Raw genomic sequence first — 22,816 nt, 5'->3', positions numbered from 1 at the left:
GGTGAGCGCCACAATCAGGACTGCATACGACCGAGGCACACAGGGCCAACACCCGGCATCATGGTGTGGGGAGCGATCTCCTACACTGGCCATACACCACTAGTGATCGTCGAGGGGACACTGAATAGTGCACGGTACATCCATCCGTCATCGAACCCATCGTTCTACCATTCCTAGACCGGCAAGGGAACTTGCTGTTCCAACAGGGCAATGCATGTCCGCATGTATCCCGTGCCACCCAACGTGCTCTAGAAGGTGTAAGTCAACTACCCTGGCCAGCAAGATCTCCGGATCTGTCCCCCATTGAGCATTTTGGGACTGGATGAAGCGTCGTCTCACGCGGTCTGCACGTCCAGCACGAACGCTGGTCCAACTGAGGCGCCAGGTGGAAATGGCATGGCAAGCCGTTCCACAGGACTACATCCAGTATCTCTACGATCGTCTCCATGGGAGAATAGCAGCCTGAATTGCTGCGAAAGGTGGATATACACTGTACTAGTGCCGACATTGTGCATGCTCTGTTGCCTGTGTCTATGTGCCTGTGGTTCTGTCAGTGTGATCATGTGATGTATCTGACCCCAGGAATGTGTCAATAAAGTTTCCCCTTCCTGGGACAATGAATTCACAGTGTTCTTATTTCAATTTCCAGGAGTGTATTTCTACTACAGATTCTGCATTTCCAGGAGAGGATCTCACTGGAATGCCCACTGGCTTCCCCGTTGCATTCCCCCCCAATGAAAATACTTTGAACAAATCCCACACCGCAACTCACTACTCACAAACCTAGGACAGAGCCAACACTTCTCACTCATGGTGAAATTTTACAGTTACTGAACAACCTATGTGTCTACCTTACCTAAGTTCAGTTACACTAACAGAACTATTCGTAGAACTTACAATAGCAGTCAGAATTCTCTCTTTACTAAGAAAGCAACTACTTTTATTAATACTACTAAACCACAACTATACCAATACCAACAAAACTTCACAAAATTATTAGCTAAAACCAAAAATTGAAGTGGCCACTGGAACACTCAATGAAGTTAAAACAGTGAATGAAAATTTTACTGATACATTTCACTAGAAACAATAAGAAATGTCAGCTGAAAACTAAAGCACAAAATTTACTAAAAACTTCAAGACACAGAAAACTCTAAAAAACAGTGAGTGAACATTTCCAAAAGTTTAGTAAAATCGTTATTTTGCCACAAACAGCACGAAACACCACTGAAATCTATTAAATTTAATAATATACATCAACACAGATACTCTGCAAGCCACCGTACACTTTGTGGCAGAGGGCACCCTGTACTACTACTAGTAATTTCCTTTCCTGTTTCACTCGTAAATAGAGTAGGGGAAAAATGACTGTCTGTATACCCCTATGTGAGCCTCAATTTCTCATATCTTATCTTTGTTGTCTATATGTGCAATGTGTGTTGGAGACAATGGAATTGTCCTGTAGTCAGCTTTAAATTCCATTTCTCTAAATGTTCTCAATAATGTTCCTTGAAAAGAGCATCACCTTTTCTCCAGGGATTCCCATTTGAGTTCCTGAAGCATCTGCTAGGTGCAACATCATAGGGCTGTGCCAAAGGATAGGGTGGTGCGGGGAGGGGGGACAGGAAGGAAAAAGGGTGAGGAGAGAGGACATTGTAAGTGCATGGTCAGGAGTTGGAGCTGGAGTTGGAACTGGAGCTGGAGTTGGAACTGGAGCTGGAGTTGGATTAGGGAAGGTGACAGGCAGGTGGATTAGAGAAATTGATAGGCAGGTGGAGGACAAGGACTAGTGAAGATCATGGCCGTGGGGGCTATGAGAACAACGATATGTTGTAGAGAGAGTTTCTGCCTGCACGATCAAGCATTCATGCAGACAGACAGCTTATTAGTTGTCATTAGAATGTGGTATAGTGCTTGCAGCCTGTTACTCACAACCTACCCTCCTATATAAAAGACACCAACAATTTCCTCTACAGAGTCTCAACAGTTCTTGTTCCTTTACCACTTGGCACCCTGTTCAATCACTGTTGATTCCACCTTCCTCTGTACAAAGCATTGCTGCTACTGAACACCTGAATGCCTGACTGCCTCCAAATCTATAACTTCCTTGTTAGTCACCATGCATAACTATATCCTTACCCACAATTACTTCTTCTTTGAAGACATCATCTACAAACAAATCCATGGTACAGCAGTGGGTACCCACATGGCACCACCGCATGTTATTCTATCCATTAGCCATCTAGAGGAATCCTTCTTAATCACTCAGAACCCCAAAGCTGTCACCTGGTCCAGATTCACTGATGACATCTTCATGATCTGAATCTAGGTTGAGGAAACCCTATCCACATTCTCAAAGAACCTCAACACTTCCCCCCCCCCTCCCCCCCCATTAGCTTCACCTGGTCCTTATCAGCTCAAAAAGACACCTTCCTTCATGTCGACCTCCACTTCGAGGATGGCTACACCAGTACTTCTGTCCACATCAAACCCACCAATAATTGTCAATACCTACACTTTGACAGCTGCCACCCAACCCATACCAAGTAGTCCTTCCATACAGCCTAGCCATTCATGGTCATTGCATTTGTAGCGATGAGCAGTCACTTTCCAGATATGCCAGGGGTCTCACTGAAACCTTCACAGACCAAAATTACCTTCCTAATCTTCTTCAGAAACAGGTCTCTCTTATCTTGTCTTACCAGTCGCCTACCACTCCCCACATACCCTCTGTCTGGCCACATGGGAGCACTCCTGTCATGACTCAGTACCACCAAGGACTGGAACAACTGAATCACATTTTCCACCAGGGTTTTGACTACCTCACAACATGCCCTGAAATGTGAAATATCCTCCCCATCCATCCCACAGTGAAATTCCATTGCCCACCCAACATACAGTATTTCCTTGTCTGCCCCTACTCCATCACTGCTCCCAACCCCTTGACTCATGTCTCATATCCCCACAATAGAGCTAGATGCAAGACCTGTCCCATACATCATCCCATTACCATGTGCTCCAATCCTGTCACAGGCGTCTCCTGCCCCATCAAAGGCAGGGTCACCTGTAAAAGCAACCATGTGATCTATTAACTTAGTTGTATCCACTGTGCCACATTCTGCTTGGACATAAAAACTAACATTCTATCTGTCCACATGAATGGTCACTGCCAAGCTGTGGCCAAGAGACAGCTGGGCTACCCAGTTGCTGAACATGCCAGCCAGCATAATATGCTTCACTTAGATGATTGCTTCACAGTCTGTGACACCTGGATTCCACCCAGCAACACCAACTTGCCTGAACTCTTTTGTAATCCCTCCCCACCCATCACATCCCCTCCTGGCCACAATCTTCACTAGACTTTGTCCATCAACTGCCATTCCCCTTCCAAGCTCCCACCCACTACAGTGCCTTCTATCCTTGGAGTGCCTCTACATTAACCTTTCCCTTCTCTACTTCTATCCAGTTTTCTCCCCCTTTTTCCTCTCCAACTCCCACTGGCACAGCCCTCAGATGCTGCACCTAGCAGCCCTCTCCTGTTCCCTCCACATCCCTGCATTGTCCAACAGGCAGTGCTAGCATCTTCCTCCATCTACCCTGATATCCCTCCCCCTTTCCACCCCATGTCTTGCTTCCCCCCACTACCCATCCTATCTAGATTGCTGCTCACAACATACAAAGTCACAGTCAAGCCTCAGTGTCTGTGATCATATGTGTGTGAGTTGTGCTTGTGTGAATGTGTGTGTATTTTCTTCTTCTGAAGAAGGACTATGTCCTAAAGCTGAAATATTTCTGGCATTCATTTCCATTCTATCAGTCTGTGACTGTGCCTCTTCTATTTGGTAAGTAGCAGTATTTCTTTTCCAGATTGTTGCTGTGAGTGAGCTATGTATTTCTGCAACAGTAATTGGCACATTCATAATTATATTGTATTACAATTCATGTATTCCATTTGCACATGGAGCAACTGCTTGTATGAAGTACACTTTAAAGCATATGGATTATGGCATCTGTGTATACTGCAAAAAGTTGCTCCAGTGACTAGTTTTAAACAACAGATAATGGTAATTGAACACTATTAGAAAAAGGGTAGATTGATTCTCACTGTAAAGACGTCATGTTGAGTTGCAGACGGGTATCATGGAAAAACTGTTACACATTTAACTTTCGGTCAAAGCCTTCATAATTAAAGAAAATTCACACACATTCACATAAGCAAATTCACCTAAGGCCCAAATGACTGCCACCTCTGGTAGCTTGGACTGGAATGCAACTGTCTTGTTGTGGCAGGGAAAATGGGGGCGGGGGAGGCAGGGAAGGGGGAGGGATAACAAGCTGCAGGTGAGGGGAGAGAAAAGCACTGTCCGGTAAACTGTGTGTGGAGTAGACTGCCTATTGCAGCTTCAGGAGACTGTGGTGCAAGGAGATGGGGGGAGGGAGGGGGGTGGGGTTGGAAAAGGAGAGTAGCAGAGAAGGGGAAATATGTGCTGGTGCATTGGTAGAGGGCAGCACGCAATGAGGGTGAAGTACATCAATATGGAAGAAGTGATTTGGACAGAAGGCTGTGGGGCAGGGAGGTGGAAAAGGAGAGCAGCAGGGAAAGGGAAAGGTGGACAGATGTGTTGGCACAGTGTGGCACACAATGAGGGTGAGGGACATGAACAGGGAGCAGGTGATAGGACAGAGGTGGTGGAAACTGTTAGATGGAGTATGGGGGCAGTATGTTACCATGGGATGAGTTTGGGATAATTTCAGAAGCAGAGAACTTGTTTCCCACTTGCACAGTTCAGAAAAGTTGGTGCTGGGGGAGAGCATCCACATGGCCTGGGTTGTGAAGCATCCATTGAAATCAAGTATGTTATTTTCAATTGCATGTTGTGCCACAGGGTGGTCTACCACACTCTTGGCCAAAGTTTGGTGCTGGTCTTTCACCCTGATGGACAGCTGTTTGGTGGCAATACCAATAGAAAAACCTGTATAATGATTGCAGCAAAGATGGTGTAGGACATGGCTGCTTTCACAGGCGGCATGGCTTCTGATGGGGTAGGACAAGCCTGTGAAAGGACTGGAATAGGAAGTGCAGGTTGGGTGGACTGAACAGGTCTTGCACCCAGGATGGACCATGAAGTTATAGAAGTTGGGTGGGTAACAGAACATCAGTTTAGGAAGGATGGGAAGGATCTTTGATAGGATGTCCCTCATTTTAGAGCATGATGGTAGATAAACAAGGCCATGACAAAGGATGTGCTTCAGTTTTTTCAGTCTGGAGTGGCATTGGGTGATGAAGGTTCTTGGGGATGGTGAGATGTGGCACGGGACATTTGTTTGTGGACTAGGTCTGGTGGGGTGTAATACCTGTCTGTGAAGGCCTTGGTGAGACCTTCAGCATACTGGGTAAGGGAGTTCTTGTCACTGCAAATATGCCATCCCCAGATGGCCAGAATGTATGGGAAGGATTTTTTGGTGTGAAAGGGATGACAACTGTTGAAATGCAGGTGCTGTAGGCTCATGGGTTTGTGGAGGACCAAGTGAAGTGGATGGGAGAGAACGTGATGAAGTTGTGAGGGAATAAGGATAGGGTATCTTGATCCTGAGTCCAGATCATGAACATATCATCTATGTGCCTGAACCAGACCAAGGGCTTGGGGTTTTTGGAGGCTATGAATGTATCCTCTAGATGGCCCATAAACAGTTTGGTGTAGGAGGGTGCTATATTGGTGCCTATGGCTGTGCCACAGATTGGTTTTCTTGATTATCTATCATCATCCACTGAAATGAGGGACATCTTACCCAATATCCTTCCCACTCCTCCTAAAGTGGTATTCTGTCAGCCACCCAACCTCCACAGCCTCCCAGTCCAACACTATGCTATTCCCAATCCCAACCCCTTGCACCGGCCGTGGTGGTTCAAATGGTTCAAATGGCTCTGAGCACTATGGGACTTAACATCTATGGTCATCAGTCCCCTAGAACTTAGAACTACTTAAACCTAACTAACCTAAGGACAGCGCACAACACCCAGCCATCACGAGGCAGAGAAAATCCCTAACCCCGCCGGGAACCGAACCCGGGAACCCGGGCGTGGGAAGCGAGGACGCTACCGCACGACCACGAGATGCGGGCCGGCCGTGGTGGCCGAACGGTTCTAGGCCCTACAGTCCGGAACTGTGGGACTGCTATGGCCGCACGTTCGAATCCTGCCTCGAGCATAGATGTGTGTCATGTCCTTAGGTTAGTTAGGTTTAAGTGGTTCTAAGTTCTAGGGGACTGATGACCTCAGAAGTTAAGTCCCATAAGTTGAACTCTTTTAACCCAACCCCTTGCCACTGGGATCATATACCTGCGAAAGACCCATGTGCAAGATCTACCCAATCCACCCACACAGCACTTTCTGTTCCAGTCCTGTCACAGGCTTATCCTACCCTATCAGAGACCAGGCTGCCTGTGAAAGCAGCCATGTCATATACCATCTCTGCAATGACTGCACAGCTTTTTCTATTGGTATGACTGCCAGTCATCTGTCCACCAGGAGGAATAGCCCCCACCAACCTGTGGCCAAGAGCATGGTAGACCAATCTGTGGCACAACATGCAGCTGCACATAATACGCTTGATTTCATGGCTGCTTCATTGCCCAGGCTGTGTGGATCCTCCCCTCCACCACCAGATTTTGTGAACTACGCCAGTGGGAGTTATCCTTAAAACACTTTCTCCACTCCCAAAATTATCCCAGCCTCAATCTACAGTAAGCTGCTGTCTGCACACTCTCCACCCAACAGTTTTTGCCACCTCTGTCCTGTCACCTCGTCCCTGTTCATGTCCCCTCACCCTCATTTTGTGCAGCCCTCTGCTAATGCACCTGCCCATATTTCCCCTTCCCTGTTCCTCTCCTTTTCCATTCCACCTCCCCCCCCCCCCCCAATCCTCCACCACCATCACCACCCGCCCCACTCACCTCCCTGCACCACAGCCTCGCAACATTGTGCCTGGCAGTCTTCTAATGTATTCATCTCATCTGTGCATATTTCACCAGACAGTGCTCTTCACTCCCCCCCTCCCACACTGTGCTATCCCACTCCAGATAACCACTCAGCATGACAACTACATTACAGTCTGGGCTGCCAGAGATGGTGATCTTTTGTGCATGATGTGTGCTTGCTCATCCGAATGTGTCTATGTTTTCTTTTCTGAAGAAGGCTTTTGGCAAAAGCTAAATATGTAACAGTCTTTTCATTGTGCCTATCTGAAACTCAACATCTCACCCTTATAGTGAGTATCCTATCCTTTTCCTAATATTGTTGATATTTCAACTTCTAGTTTTCACTGTTAGATAATGATAATTTCATATCTCACTGAAAATGTTACCACAGTTTGAAACAAAACTAGAATTCCAGTAGATAGTGGGATCCTTTTTACAAAGTCTGAAGTTTTAAAGTTGTGGAACAATAGAATTGTGAATTTGTGCAGTAATTTATGAATTCAGTGCATTCAAAACATGTAATTCCTACTTTCTAAGACATTATTCAAACATAATAGTCACTGTAGCTCTGAACTGTTTTGTTTTTCAGAACACAAGTTTAACTTCACAGTAGCAAATTGCTCACTGAGCTTGATCAACCACCGAAAGGAAATTGTAGTTGTCACACTAACACAGTTTCTGGCAAGCTTAGAAACTCGTCCATCAGCAAAGGCCTTCAAAATTTCCATGAGGATTGAAAGTTTTGTGGTTGAAGGTACAAGCTTGGAGAATGAGCTTGTTCCAATGGTTTCTGCAGATAATGTACATACAGGTATGTTCCATAAGCTTGTAAGCTATTTACGCAGTACCTAAGTAACCTGCTTCTTTTATTCTGCTATTTTTGATTATATGTTATATAACAGTTATTAGTCATTGCAGTATGCTAAATTTGACTAAATGAGGCCTTGTTTTAGGTAACACATCTTCGAACTTCCTCTCAATAGATTTTGAAAAGAATCCTTCTAATGTTGAAGCAGACTTCGAACTCTCAATAGCAGTTGAGCCTGTTGAAGTTGTTTACCATGAGGTAATACAAATAGTAATCAGTTATTCATAAGTTTTTCAGTGCAATTGGTTAAACTGAAATTTCTGTGTATTTTTAGCATGCAGTATCAGAGCTCATTAATTTCTTTCAAACAAGATCATCTAGTATGAAGGATGTTCTTCTGTACTTGGAGCAAAAAATTGAACAAATTGTTCAGGCCGGAAAGCCATTATTTCTGTATACTGTTGCCCGCCAAAAGACAATCAGCATTACTATGGACATCAAGGGACCATATATTGTTATTCCTGAAATGGGATCATTACAAAAGTGAGTTTTTTAAAAACACTGTTTCAGTTTCCCTTTGTTTATTATCCCAGATAATTACAAAAAGTAATATTTTTCCTTGACAGAGGGGGCAGTGTAATGGTGATAGATCTGGGATGTGTTACTGTCAGGAGTGATCTACAAACAAGTACTACTGGGTTAGAAGATGCAACACAGATGGAGCTAGAAGAAAGATTATATGATAGGCTCCATATAGACTTTTGTGACCTACAGCTGCTATTTTGTGATTCAGGTAAGTACAATAAGTATGCATACATATCACCATAATGCCTATTGGAGCTAAAAGACTTCTGAAAATGGGGGAAGATTTCTGGACTGGTAAGCTCTTTGGTCAGCACAGAATATCCCTTAACCCTCATGAATTACAAAATACCATTGAAAATGAATATATTTACTTTTGCACTCATAACTATTTTGCACAATTATTTAAGTAAAAGTAATATTTGACAAACTGCCTATTGGCTTCTGTCTCGGGTTCTTTGGCCAACGTTCATCGAATGATTTTTCTGACGTTTCGCCAGCACGAGTGGCTGGCGAAGCGTCAGAAAAATCATTAGATGAATGTCGGCCGAAGAACCTGAGACAGAAGCCAATAGGCAGTTTGTCAACAAGTGGCCACGAAAGCCTTAACAATTTTGTAAAAGTAATATTTGTCTCTTACGTGTTTATAATCATATGAAATTGTTACACTGGTACATCTAATGCTGTTTGAGTCTGAAAGTAATTATAAATTGCCAAGAATGTTGTCATGCAACAGCACTCTGTACTCTTTTAATATCACAAAGATTTCTTTTTATAGTTGAGTGTTGTAAAATTCTTCATCTTTACTGTCTTGGTATATTTGTTTCTACTGCAACATCAGCTTAAGTGAACATCTCTGTTGGTATTATTTTCAGGAGAAGAATGGAGAGAATCCCTGAAATTTCAAGACACAGACTACCATTTGATTCCTAAAATTCGTTGCCAAATAGTGTTCTCCAATAGTGTAAAACCGGAATATAGGCAGTTACCAAGGTTAGAAAAATAGTTATTCACATTTGTTTGAAAAATAGTTTTTCATATTGAACACCTTTTACATGACCATTAATTAATGCCCAAGATTACACCCTGTAGTGTGTTCTGTGCTCATAGTTGTATGATATTGTGAATCTTCCGATTTTCCAAGTGACTATCATAACTGAAGAGTTCTAAAGTAAGCAGCAAAACATGCACATCAGTTTATAAACAAATCACATTGTTATAAAAAGACATATATGGAATGTGTAACATTGCAGACAGACCAGGAATTGAAACAATGAAAACACGAGCATCAAGCAACAAACCTTAGTAAGATTAAGTCTAGTAAAGTGAAACTAGTATGTAAAGCTGTGGAGGCCGTTGGAGGACTGGTTGAAGCCCACAGTGCTGAAATAAGCATACTGTAGTATCATCAGTAACTGCACCCATTAGTGAAAATTCAGATGGTTGTCAAAACATTGTTCATTTCTCCCATTATCATTTCACCATTCATCTGAAATCCCTATATATGTACATAATCCACAAGCCACCATATGGTGCATGATGAAGGGTACCATGTATCACTACTAGACATTTCCTTTCCTGTTCCACTTGCAAATACAGCAAGGGGTGAAAAAAACTGTCTTAAAGCCTCCATATGAGTCTAATTTCTCGCATCTTATGTGTGTGGGCCTTATATGGAATGTACGTTCATGGCAGTAGAATCATTCTGCAGTCACCCTCAAATGTCAGTTCTCTAAAATTCTACAACAGTACCTCACAAAAAGAGCATCATATTCACTTCATGGATTCCCATTTGAGTTCATGAAGCATCTCTGTAATACTTGCATGCTGATCGAACCTACTTGTAACAAATCTAGCAGCATGCCTCTTAATTCCTTCAGTGTCTTCCTTTAATCCAACCTGGTGGGGATCCAAAACACTTGAACAGTATTCAAGAATGGGTCACACTAGCATTCCATATGCCGCCTACTTTATAGATGAGCTACACTTTCCCAAAATTCCCCCAATTAAATGACGTTTACTGTTCACTCTCCCTACTACCAACCTGATGTGCTCATTCCATTATGTATATGCTATTTTTTTGCCCCCCCCCCCCCCCCCCTCCCGTATGGCTAGGGCCCCCTGCTGGGCAGGCCATTCGCTGGGTGCCAGTCTTTCAATTTGATGCCACTCCGGTGACCTGCAGTCGATGAGGATGATGATGAGGACAGCACAACATCCAGTCCCTGGGCAGAGAAAATTCCCTGACACAGCCAGGAATCGAACCCACGCCCAGAGGATTGACAATCCGTCATGCTCACCATTCAGCTACTGGGGGCGGATGATGTATATGTTATGCAATGTTAAGATATTTAATTGATGTGACTGTATCAAGCAGCACCCTACTATTGCTGTTTTCTTATGTTACAAGACTGGTTTTCCTAGTCTGGAATGGGGAGAAAATGGAAGATCGATGTAATAGAATAATGTGGCAGTGTAAGGAATAGCACGCAAAAATTAGCCTAAGAGCAAAAGGAGGGAAGGAAGTGGACATCTGGGATAAGGTGCAAGGGAAGAGGGCATTAGATGAAGAGACAAGGAAAACATGAGGTAAAACTACACCTGTTGTTCTTCATTCTTTACCTGGGTTCTTAAAGCTACAGTGGATTGATGTACTCAAACTCAGGATAACTACAAAAGTAAAATGTGATGTGAGCTAACAGTAGGGAACAAATGATGTCGATAACCTTCACAAAAATTTTAGTTAGCTTGATTGATATCCCACAAACAGAATAGCAGCCAGCTGCTCACATTTTGAATTAGTGAGTAATTCAAGAAATGTATCAAGGTATCCCATGATTATGGGGTCAAGACTACATGCTAAGTCACAAATACTGACTCTTACATGTTGAGTGACTGTAAGAGTATACAAGATGACTTAGACAGAATTTCTAGATGGTGTGCAGAAATGCAGTTTTTTCTGAACTTGGCAAAATGTAGTGTTACAGAGCAAAGGCAACACACATTCACCACTTCATTTCTTCTCCAAAAAACTGTCTACAGAACAGAAAAAATTTTCTGCTTTTGATGAAGGTCTTCTGGCAGTGTACGAGACTGTCAAACGTTTCCACACTGACAATGAGGGCCGTCCTTTCTTCATTCTTACTGATCACAAACCGCTGGCAGATGCCTTCTGCAACCCTCCAGAGGATCCTCCCCCCCCCCCCCCCCCCCCCCTCCCCAACACTTCCACCACTTCGACCTGGTCTCCCAATTTACTACAGATGTATGCTACATCAAAGGCACAGAGAACATCCCTGCAGATTTCCTCTCGGATCAATGCCATTTCAAGTATCATCGATTGATCTGACCTCACCACTCTACAGGCTTCAGACGAGGACACTCAGGGTCTGCTCACAGACCCGCAGTCAGTCTTCCTCGTGTTACCAAGGCTAAGTTCCCTGGCATTTCGGACGAAGTGTGGTGTGACTTTCCTGCGGAATTCTGCAGCCTTTGCTCCCACCACACTGTGCCGTCTGGTTTTCGACACCTTGCACAATCTCGCCCACCCCAGTGTCCGAGCCACGACTTGCCTCATCACTGAGTTTATCCATTTCTGCATCAATATCCATAATCTCCAAACCACTGTGAATCACAAGGCAGAGGGTGCTTTCTGTTGTACCACCTATTAGGTTTTCTTACCATCCCATTTGTGTGTGGAATATGGGGTGAATTACTGCTTAATTGCCTCTGTGTGAGCTTTGATTAGTATAATCCAGCCTTTGTAAATCCTATGTGAGTGACATGTAATGGGTTGTACCATATTCTTAGATCCATCACTCAATAATCTTTCAGTAAACTTTGTAAGTAGGATTTCATTTGATAATAATTGGCATCTATCTTCATACTTTTTATGGAATGCTAGAGTAATAATAAAGGACTTTATGTTTATCTGTCTGTAGCAAAATTCATTTCTGCAAAACATACCTGTTGTAAAAGTTCCTGTAAAATATTGTCGCAGAAGAAGCTGAGTAGTACCGTGGTGTAGTGGTTATGATTCTAAATGTTGAATGGAGGGGCAGAAGCTCAAAAACTCACCTGGACTGTACCATTTTAATTTCTATATTTGGTTTGAGTACATTCCAGAAGTATCCACAAATGTCAAGAATCAGTGTACTGGAATGTTCTGTAGCTGTATATATAATGTATGCGTGCTGGCTGGAGGCGGTTCGCTCCACGCTCCTGTATGTGCAAGTGATGAATAAACCTTCGTTAAGTGAAGTTAGTGTTCGTCATTCCTCTAATTACACCTTCTTCTACGTGACACTATTCTGGTGGAGGCACTGGGTATTGGAACTTGTGATAGTGCACATTATCGACAACACAATGGCTCCCATCAGGCCATGACAGAGCCTCCATTTACATGGAAAAAAACCCTAGTTCAAGCCATATTCAACAGATCGCAATCTACCGGAGACTGCAGAAGAAGAGGACATTACGATGACAGCAATTGTGTGCCACCACATGAGACATCCTTCCAGGTTCTCTGGTAATTATGGCCAAGATCCAAACAAGTGGATGAAGGTGTATGAGCGTATAGCCAAACTTAACAAATAGGATGACACCGTGTTGAGAACCACGAGGAGAAGTTCACAAGCTGGGAAGTATTCCAGGTGGAACTGCACAAGTATTTCGGTGACACACAACGACAGAAGTGCAAAGCTAAAGATAAATTAAAGTGCAGGGCACAGTGACCAGGTGAAACTACAGCATCCTACATTCAAGATGGCTTGGAGCTGTGTAAAATAGTGGATCCTTGAATGAAGGAGGAAGATAAGATTGCACATCTCATGAAGGGTGTTTCTGAGGACACGTATCAAGCCCTACTCCTGAAGGAGGTGTCGACAGCAGAGGACTTCATGAAATTGTGCTGGTATCTCAAGACAATGCATCAAAAACGAATTACACGCAAGAAGTTTGAACAGCTTCAAAGCATCGTATCGATGTCTGTGATGGAGGATGCAACTGATTTCAAAAGTGTTTTTTGTCAGATAGTGAGAGAGGAAGTTCAAAAGGCACCTGGTATGCACAGTGAGCAAAAAACTGAAACGTTTCAAGAGGTCATAAGGACGGAAGCGGAATAGACATCGAACCCAATCTCTCATCCTTCATTTCCCTTTAAAATGGTGAAAAAGTCGAGACCCAGGTGGAGTTATGTTCCTAGAATGCCTCATGAGGAACCTGTTTGGGCACCAAGGAAGACTGATGTCTGGAAGACCCACTATAACCAACCAGTATGTTTCCACTGCGGACAACCAGGACATGTGGTGTGCTCTTGTTGAGAAAGGTGGCAGATATTTAATGCCACCCACACCAGAAGACAGCAGACTGATGTTAGCTGATGCCAACTCCAGGATGACGAAGATGAACAAGAAGATGTGTGTGCAGGATGGCGTAGGTCACCATCGCTGCAAGATAGCCGCTTGGCTAATGGGAAATATGTAAAACCTACAGGAAGATGTACCATTCGTGTGATTATAAGTGGCCATACACAGCCCATAGAATTAATCATCTTACAAGAGTGCAGTCATGTTGTCATTCTCGGATGGGACTTTTTGAAAGCTTCTCAGGCAATTATAGATTGTGGTTGCTCGAAGATTATGCTAGACGAGATGAGATGCTGTGGACAGGAAGATGCACATACGGGTGTGTGGAGACTGTGAGCTGGATGAAGTGATCATTCCCGCAGTCAGCACTAGAAAGGTAACTGTCACGCGTCATGCCATGTGCCAACCCATGGATCTTGTAGTGGAATGTAAGAGAAGCATACCACTGAAGAATAACTTGGTCATCCCAGCCTCTGTCGTCTCGTTTAAGAATGGATTCGGTGAACCGTGGATAGTTAACTGTCATCGAGAACCACAGATCCTACCAAGATGCATGTGTGTAGCAAACACTGAGCCGTTAATTGAAGAACAGCTGAGCATAATAGAAACAGAGAAACTGCCAGTCTTCAAGAGTTCTCTGAATGCTTCAGTCTACGGGTGAAGAGCAAATTAGACAAATCGATGGTGAAGCACCGGATTAGCACTGGAGACCGTCCACCAATAAGCCAGAGAGCATACCGTGTGTCAGCAATGGAACATTGAATAATTCGCAGCGAGGTAGAGAAAATGATGAAGAATGACATCATTCAGCCTTCGCAGAGCCCATGGTTGTCACCAGTGGTCCTTGTCAGGAAGAAGAATGGCAGTTGGCATTTTTGTGTAGGTTACAGAAAGCTTAATAACATAACTAAAAAGGACATTTACCCTCGTCCATGAATTGATGATACACTAGATTGTCTGAAGGGGTCTAAGTTTTTCTCAACCATGGACATGTACTCAGGATACTGGCAAATCGAAGTAGATGAGGCTGATCGTGAGAAAACTGCATTCATCACACCTAAGGGCCTGTATGAGTTTAAGGTAATACCGTTCGGTTTGCGTAATCCACCAGCGACATTTGAACGGATGATGGATAATCTTGTCACCTGAAGTGGATGATGTGTCTTTGTTATTTAGATGACATTATAGTGTTCTCAGAGACATTTGATGAACATATAAAAAGACTGAGGGCCATTCTTAAGTGTCTCCAACAAGGCAGACTGAAACTTAATCCAAGAAAGTGTCTCTTTGGAGCAAAAGAAATCAAAATACTTGGACACCTTGTATCAAACGAAGGTGTGTAGCCAGAACAGAAAAGTGAGATCTATAATGGAATTCCCTATTCCTAAAAGTATTAGAGATGTAAGAAGCTTCCTCAGATTATGTTCTTATTACCGTCGTTTTATCAAAGACTTTGTATCAAAGCCAGGCCCCTCCAAGAGTTATTAAAAGCTGATGCTAAATTTATCTGGGGTGGTGCTGAACAAAATTCTTTCGATGTGCTGTAAAAAGCTCTGACACCTGAACCTGTACTTGGTCTGTATGATGAGAGAGCACTTACAGAACTACACACAGATGCTGTGATCTGGGCCATTCACAGCTGTTACAGACCATCATTCACTTTGTTGCTGGACAGGTCTTAAGGCTCCAACAGGATGACTCGCCAAGTGGGCGCTATGTCTTCAAGAGTATGACATTACTATAGTGTACAAAAGTGGAAGAAGACACCAAGATGCCAACTGTCTTTCAAGAAACCCTGTGCAAGACCATCAAGACTTTGATGAAGATAGTGACTGTCTCACTGCACTCCAGGATCTTTCCGCTGAGCAAAATGAGGATGCCAAGATATGTCAAATTACACTTGCCGTAAATTGGCCAGAGGATGTGAAAGAACAATTTCAGGTAGTTAATGGATTACTTTGCAAGAAAAACTTTGATCCATTTGGAAAGAGGTGGCTACCAGTGATTCTTAAACAGATGTGCTTAGATGTTCTACAGAAATTCCATGACACACCTGAGGCTGGACATTTAGGATTTATTAAGACTTATGATAGAATCCGCAAGAGATTTTTCCATCCAGGTTTATTTAGGAGTGTCTGTCACTATGTGTCGCACTATAGAGAGTGCCAGAGGACAAAGGCAGTTCCTCAGAAACCACCTGGCTGACTCAAACCAATTCCACCAGCCAAAACGCCTTTCCAGCATGTTAGGATTGACCTCCTTGGACAATTTCCAATGTCTGCCAGTGGCATTAGATGGATTATTGTTTGCACCGATTATCTGACACGCTATGCTATTACAAAATCTGTGAAAACAGCTGAAGCATCCGAGGTAGCCAAATTCATCATCAAAGACATTGTATTAAATTGAGAGATAAACCATCAGTGCAACATTACTCATCACATGAAGACTGCCTACCATCTGCAAACTAACAGGCTTACTGAACGCCTTAATAAGACCTTGGCTGACATTCTATCAGTGTTAGTCAGTGTTGAGCAGAGCAACTGGGATGAGGTGCTGCCTTTTGTGATGTTTGCCCACAACACCGCCAAACAAGACGCCACAGGATTTACACCATTTTTCCTGGTGCATGGGTGTGAGGCGACTACGATGATGCACACTGTGTTTCCATTACTTCCTGATGACATGGACAATGACTACATCAGCCAGGTGTTAACCAGAGCTGACAAAGCTTGGCAATTAGCTCGACTCTGCACGCTGCAGGCTCAAGAAAATGATTGCCAAAGGTATGACATGAGCCACTGCCCTGCTGTCTAACAGCCTGGTGACCTCGTCTGGATCTTCACACGTGTTTGGAAGGTTGGTCTCTCTGAGAAGCTCCTCAGGCGCTACTTAGGATCTTATAAGGTTGTAAGACAGTTGTCTGATGTTACTTGCGAAGTTGAAGATTTTGACTGCAATGCAAGATGATGAAAGATCAGAGATACGGTCCACGTCCTTTGAATGAAGCCCTACAAGGATTCTGCCACCCAGGGTAAATTCGAAGCTCCGGCAACAGGCAGTAAGCGGAAAGGTGACAAAGAGTGTAGCGGCAAAAGAAGTTCTAAGAATATCACCACCAGGATGAGCATCAGTCATCAGGAGTCGGAGTATGGAAGACCAATGTTTATTCTCTGTATGGACTAAATGATCCAGGAGTGGGCAGAAACAAACCCACCTGGAGTAAATATGAAAAAAGTACTTTGTTGTGAATATTATTATTTGCTGATGATGAGATACTAATGGCTAAAAACAAAGATGCTTTACAAATATCGTATACAAACTTAAAAATTAGGTAAGTCAGCAGTGGCAGAACACAGTTTCAACAAAGGACATCTGTTCATATTTGAGAAAACAGAAATGTTGTGCTGAGCTAGTGGCTCCTGGGAGAGCTTTATTAAAGAATTTGGCGAGGTAAGGCTCTATGACAATCTCATCAACAGGGATGACAGGACCCGCTAAGTTTGGCATGGATTTCTGTGATAGCAGCACTACAGGATGCTTAATACCATGCCAGGGGGAAGGGATGTGGGGAAGTGAGCACTGCTTATGTATATACAGGGTGATTTTCTTCACCATGTACAAACTCTAGAGATTAATCGATGAGAGGATACAAAACGAAAAAGCTGTAATGAACTTGTGTCTAGACATTCATGGTTTCCATGCTCAAAATGGCTCTGAGCACTGTGGGACTTAACATCTGAGGTCATCAGTCCCCTATAACTTAGAACTACTTAAACCTAACTAACCTAAGGACATCACACACATCCAGGCCCGAGGCAGGATTCGAACCTGCGACCGTAGCCGTCGCGCGGTTCCAGACTGAAGCGCTTAGAACCGCTCGGCCACCGTGGCCGGTGTTTCCATGCTAGAAACCATTTATTCAGTCATATATTGTTACAGACACTACAGCCTAATATGCACTGTAGCATGCAACCACACTTACAGTTTGTGTCGGAAATGGTTTCCACGTGCCTCAATGCATGCGTGTATGCACCATTGCATGTTCTGCTTCACACATTCGCATCAGCCAGGCTGCATCTAAACAGCGTTGAAGTCAGCATGAATATGTTGCCCCAGTGTTTCCACATCTGGAATGGGCTCTCCATACATGATACTTTTGAGATGGACCCATTAGCAGAAATCACATGGGTTGAGATCCAGTGAATGGACCCCCTCGTCTGATCCATTGACCAGGGAAGACATGACTGAGAAGCATCTGAATGTTAACAACAAAGTGGGGTGGAGCACCACCATGTAGCAGCCACATAATCCTTTCAATCATCAATGGCCCTTCTCCCAGCAGGGGAGGCAAAGTCACTCACAAGAAACGCTGACAATTCCGGCCTCTTAGGTGACATGGAAGGAAGACGTCCCAAAATATGATCGCTAATTATTCCAGCCCACACATTCCGGCTGCACCAATGCTGATGTCTTGCTGTCACTGTACCATGGGGGTTCTGCATACTATCCCACTGATGACTGTTATGAAAGTTGGAGATACCAGTCCATGTAAAGGTGGCCTCATCTGTGAATAGGATGGATGACAAAAATCCTGGAATCGTGGTTGCCTGGTGAAGAAACCAGAGTCTGTAACTAGTAAGCCCTGCACATGCTGTAAGTGATAATAATAGTAGTCTGGCTTACCCTGTGCTGGTGGGCCAACTGCCTGGTACTGACATGGCAGTCGTCTTCCACAGTGATAATCACAGGTTCCTCCAAGTCTGGTGTCTGAACATTTCAGGTACATACTCCAGGATTTCCTGTTTCTCGAAATGACCCTGCTTCAGACAAATGTGAAACATGGTTGCAAACATTCAATGCTGTGGTTTTTGTCAATGGGGATAGGTCTCCTGATACAACCTTGCTGCTCACCATCCACTGCCATTTGCCTTTCTGTTAGTAAATGCCATGTTGGCAAACTACCAATTTGAATATGGAACCATTGTGTACAATGCTGTATCACATGCATTACAAGGTGGTCAGCAAGAGAAGTGAATTGGACACAACATTACCAATTACTACGGGAGGAGAGGGTGCTAGGGCATGACATATGAGGAACAGTACCACTGTGTAGGAGGAAACCATGCATACTGTAACTGTGGCTGCATGGTACAGCACGTATTGGACTGCAGTCTCTGTGACAAATTATAATTCAATAAATGGTCTGTAGCATGGAAACAATCCATTTCTGGACATAAGTTAATTAGACCTTTCTTGTTCCATATCCTCCCATAGACCAATCTGTAGAATTTGTACATGGTGGGAAACATCGCCCTGTACATATGTGCCACCTACATGATCTTCACACTTTGCCAGAAGATGATAAGAGCAACATTCAATCAAAACATCATGGAATTTCATTGTATCCACCTGGTTGAAAACCCAAGATTTCATCTGCAGTATAATCGGGGAAAATCTACATTCACACATAAACTTCAAAATATTCTCTAAAGCGCAACATCAAAATTTTGAAAACTAAAATAAAGGTAAAGGCTATAACTGGAAAACATTTTTCATTCATAAATATTTTAATCGATAAAAGAATAATGGAATAGGTAACTGATTTTGTGTATTTAGATAGTTAGAAGCCAGGAAGATATAAACAAGAATTTAACAAAGTATGATAAATTACATTCAATATTTCAAAGAAATGTTGATAAACAAATGAGGAAAAAATAAAAATCGTTTTGCAGCATGTGTCATCAAATCTGGCCCTTCTGTATGGGAGTAAATGTTGGAGTCATCCTCAAAATAATGAAACCAAAATAAACAGTGCACAGATGATACTATTATGTTCCCTAAGCTGCTTACTTTGATGAACAGAGTGAGAAATGAAAATATATGAAAACAGTGACATGTAGAAGAAATGATACGTTGTGTACAAACATACCAATTTAAATGGCACCAGCATGTAATTTTGGTGCCATAGATTACATTACAAGTAAAACTCACCCAGTAATAACTGCAAAGAATGAAAGGTTCGGGAAGACCATATTGCTGATGTAGTGATCAGTTTGTCTAGTTACAGTATGGGAGTACTTCAAATAGATGATGACAATTATGATAATAAGGATAATGATAATGGCAATGACACATGTAACTGGTAACAAAAGTAATATAATCTTTTACTGTAGTGTTCAACCCAATAATTCGTTATGTAGGACTGGTGGACTATACTGCATGGTTTGTGTGTGTGTGTGTGTGTGTGTGTGTGTGTGTGTGTGTGTGTGTGTGTGTGTGTGTGTGTGTTTTCAACTTATTAAAAATTAAGGTATTACTTTTAATTGTTTGTTGTAGGAAACTGATCTGTAATGTAGAAAGTTTTTGCTAATCAAACATTAAAATTAAAGACAGAAGTAATATAATATTTTTGTATGCTGTGATTATCATGTGATAATAAGCATATACACTGAAGAGCCAAAGAAACTTGCACACCTGCCTAATATCTTGTAGGACATGGCATGGCATGGACTCGACTAATGTCTGAAGCAGTGCTGGAGTGGATTGACACCATGAATCCTGCAGGGCTGTCCATAAATCTGTAAGGTACGAGGCATTGGAGATCTCTTCTGGATAGCATATTGCAAGGCATCCCAGGAATGCTCAATAATGTTCATGTCTGGGGAGTTTGGTGGCCAGCGGGAGTGTTTAGACTCAGAAAAGTATTCCTGGAGCTACTCTGTAGCAATTGTGGATGTGTGGGGTGTTCCATTGTCCTGCTGGAATTGTCTAAGTCTGTTGCAATGCACAATCAACATGAATGGATGCAGGTGATCAGACAGGATGCTTACGTACATGTCAACTGTCAGAGTTGTATCTAGCTATGTGAGGTTTCCCATATCTCTTCAACTGCATGTGCCCCACGCCATTTATGAGCCTCTACCAGCTTGAAAAGTACCCTCCTGACATGCAGGGTCCAAGGATTCATGAGGTTGTCTCCATACCTGTACATGTCCATCCATTCGATACAATTTGAAATGAGACTCATCCAACCAGGCAATATGTTTCCAGTCACTGTCAGTGTTGATGGGCCCAGGCAAGGTGTAAAGCTTTGTGTCATGCAGTCATCAAGGGTACACGAGTGGGCCTTCTGCTCCAAGAGCCCATATTGATGATGTTTTATTGAATGGTTCATACGCTGGCATTTGTTGATGGCCCAGCATTGGAATATGGAGCAATTTGCAGAAGGATTGCACTTCCGTCACATTAAATGATTCTCTTCATTCATCATTGGTCCCATTCTAGCAGGATCTTCTTCCGGCCACAGTGATGTCAGAGATTTGATGTTTTACCTGATTCCTGATATTCACAGTACAGTCATGAAATGGTCATATCGGAAAATCCCCTTGGAGATGCTTTGTCCCATCGCTCATGTGCCGACAGTAACAATATGTTTAAACTCATTTAATCTTGATAACCTGCCAATGTAGCAGCAGTAACTGATCTAACAACTGCGCCAGACACTTGTGTTATATAGGCATTGCTGACCGCAGTGCCGTATTCTGCCTGTTTTCATATCTCTGTATTTGAAAATGTATGCCTATACCAATTTCTTTGAAACTTCAGTGTATTACACAATGCAGTGAAAAATTTCTGTCATAAAAGAGTCTCATTTCTTTTCCTAATTTCAGGTTTAAGTTGAATATATCTTTGGCAAGTCTGAAACTAAATCTGTCAGATCGGAAGCTAGGAATGGTTATGGATTTCCTGGATAATGTGCCTTTGCCTTCTCCAAATACACTGAGGGTTTCTGAATTGGAACTGAGCATTGATAAAGAAACTGTTGATGACAGTTCTGTAGCTAAATATTTTTATACTGATAGGATCCATCAGGAACCATCTAAAGAACAGCTTCAGAGGATTAAACAAGTAATTGTATTGTCTGAATTATCACATGAAAAGAAGATTCCAGAAATGTCTGATAAAACTGCTCCTAAACCAGAGTTGTTAGAAGTTGACAGGTAAGCCACGTTTAATATATTTTCTAAGTGATTATTTCAGCTCTACAAAACAAACTGATTAGAAATTTATACAAGGCTTATTTTATAACTTAAAAGGTAATTTGAACACGATTGCACTAGTTTTAGGGTAGATTGTGTATTATAAAACAATACCCTTATTGTAGACTCCTCGGACTATTAGAAAATTTCACACAACATCAGAACTTCCGTACGCGCAAGAAATGTATTGCAATAGGTGCTAAGACAGAATTATCATATCAGATGTTGACCTATTTGAATCATAGATAGATCTCCTTTGGAAACTGAACAGTGAGAGGATAAAGTAAAAGATTAAAGAGATAATGGTAATGCACTGTGGAAAATCTGGTAGCGAGCTCCACGGGTTTCTAATCCGCGCCAGACACCATGGACCTCGATTACCACTACAGGTCTCTGCAGCTGCCATGCTATAAGCCATGGCTGCGCGGGCTCCGAGCCTGTGTATAATGTGAGGGCACCATGGTGGAGCATGTGGTCCCAGCAGCCAATAGCGATGTACCCTATCATGTATTTAAGTGCCTGCCTCTCCCTCAGTGAGGTAGTCTGATATTTGGGTGAGTCTATCGACATCTTGCCTACAGACAACACATTTACGTTGCTTGTTTCCGTGTACGAGTGGACGTTGTTGATTCGTGAGGTTTTTTGCTTGTGACCCCATTGCTTTTTGCGTATTGTTGTTTGTAGGGTTTTGCTCAGTCATCGGTCGTTGTTTGTGTCCCTCCTTTCCTGTTGTCCATTTTGTTTGTTCACAGGCTGCTCCCATTCAGTCCCGCCGTGCTTTCGTTCTTGGCAATCCCACGACCGTTCCAGTCATGGTTACATTTTTGGCAACGAGGTAAGCGGTGGTAGTTGTTAGCATGGAGACGAAGTTGATCTGTCTTCTGGAGCAACAGTAGGAGCTCATGAAGCAGCAGCAGCTCCAGTTAGACATCTTACAGCAGTCGCTGTGGTTGCTAATGAACAAAATTGATCCACGGGACACACTACCACAACAGCTTCTGAGTCCTTGGGTGTCTGATGCTTTCTCATGTCTGCCGTCA

General features: G+C 43.0%; 1 protein-coding gene across 1 annotated transcript in view; it reads left to right on the top strand.

Moving 5' to 3' along the window:
- LOC126470164 (intermembrane lipid transfer protein VPS13A-like) overlaps positions 1–22,816 on the top strand; it is a 762,201-nt gene that overhangs the window by 196,515 nt on the left and 542,870 nt on the right. Inside the window, exons 11-16 of the mRNA XM_050097791.1 lie at positions 7,568–7,789; positions 7,932–8,044; positions 8,121–8,329; positions 8,413–8,579; positions 9,244–9,361; positions 21,408–21,737. Coding sequence (XP_049953748.1) covers positions 7,568–7,789; positions 7,932–8,044; positions 8,121–8,329; positions 8,413–8,579; positions 9,244–9,361; positions 21,408–21,737 — 1,159 coding nt within the window. The remainder of the gene's footprint in view (positions 1–7,567; positions 7,790–7,931; positions 8,045–8,120; positions 8,330–8,412; positions 8,580–9,243; positions 9,362–21,407; positions 21,738–22,816) is intronic.

This window comes from Schistocerca serialis, chromosome 3 (genome assembly GCF_023864345.2).
Source record: "Schistocerca serialis cubense isolate TAMUIC-IGC-003099 chromosome 3, iqSchSeri2.2, whole genome shotgun sequence".
In the NCBI taxonomy this organism is placed as follows: domain Eukaryota; kingdom Metazoa; phylum Arthropoda; class Insecta; order Orthoptera; family Acrididae; genus Schistocerca; species Schistocerca serialis.
This window is presented reverse-complemented; position numbering and strand designations above follow the sequence as displayed.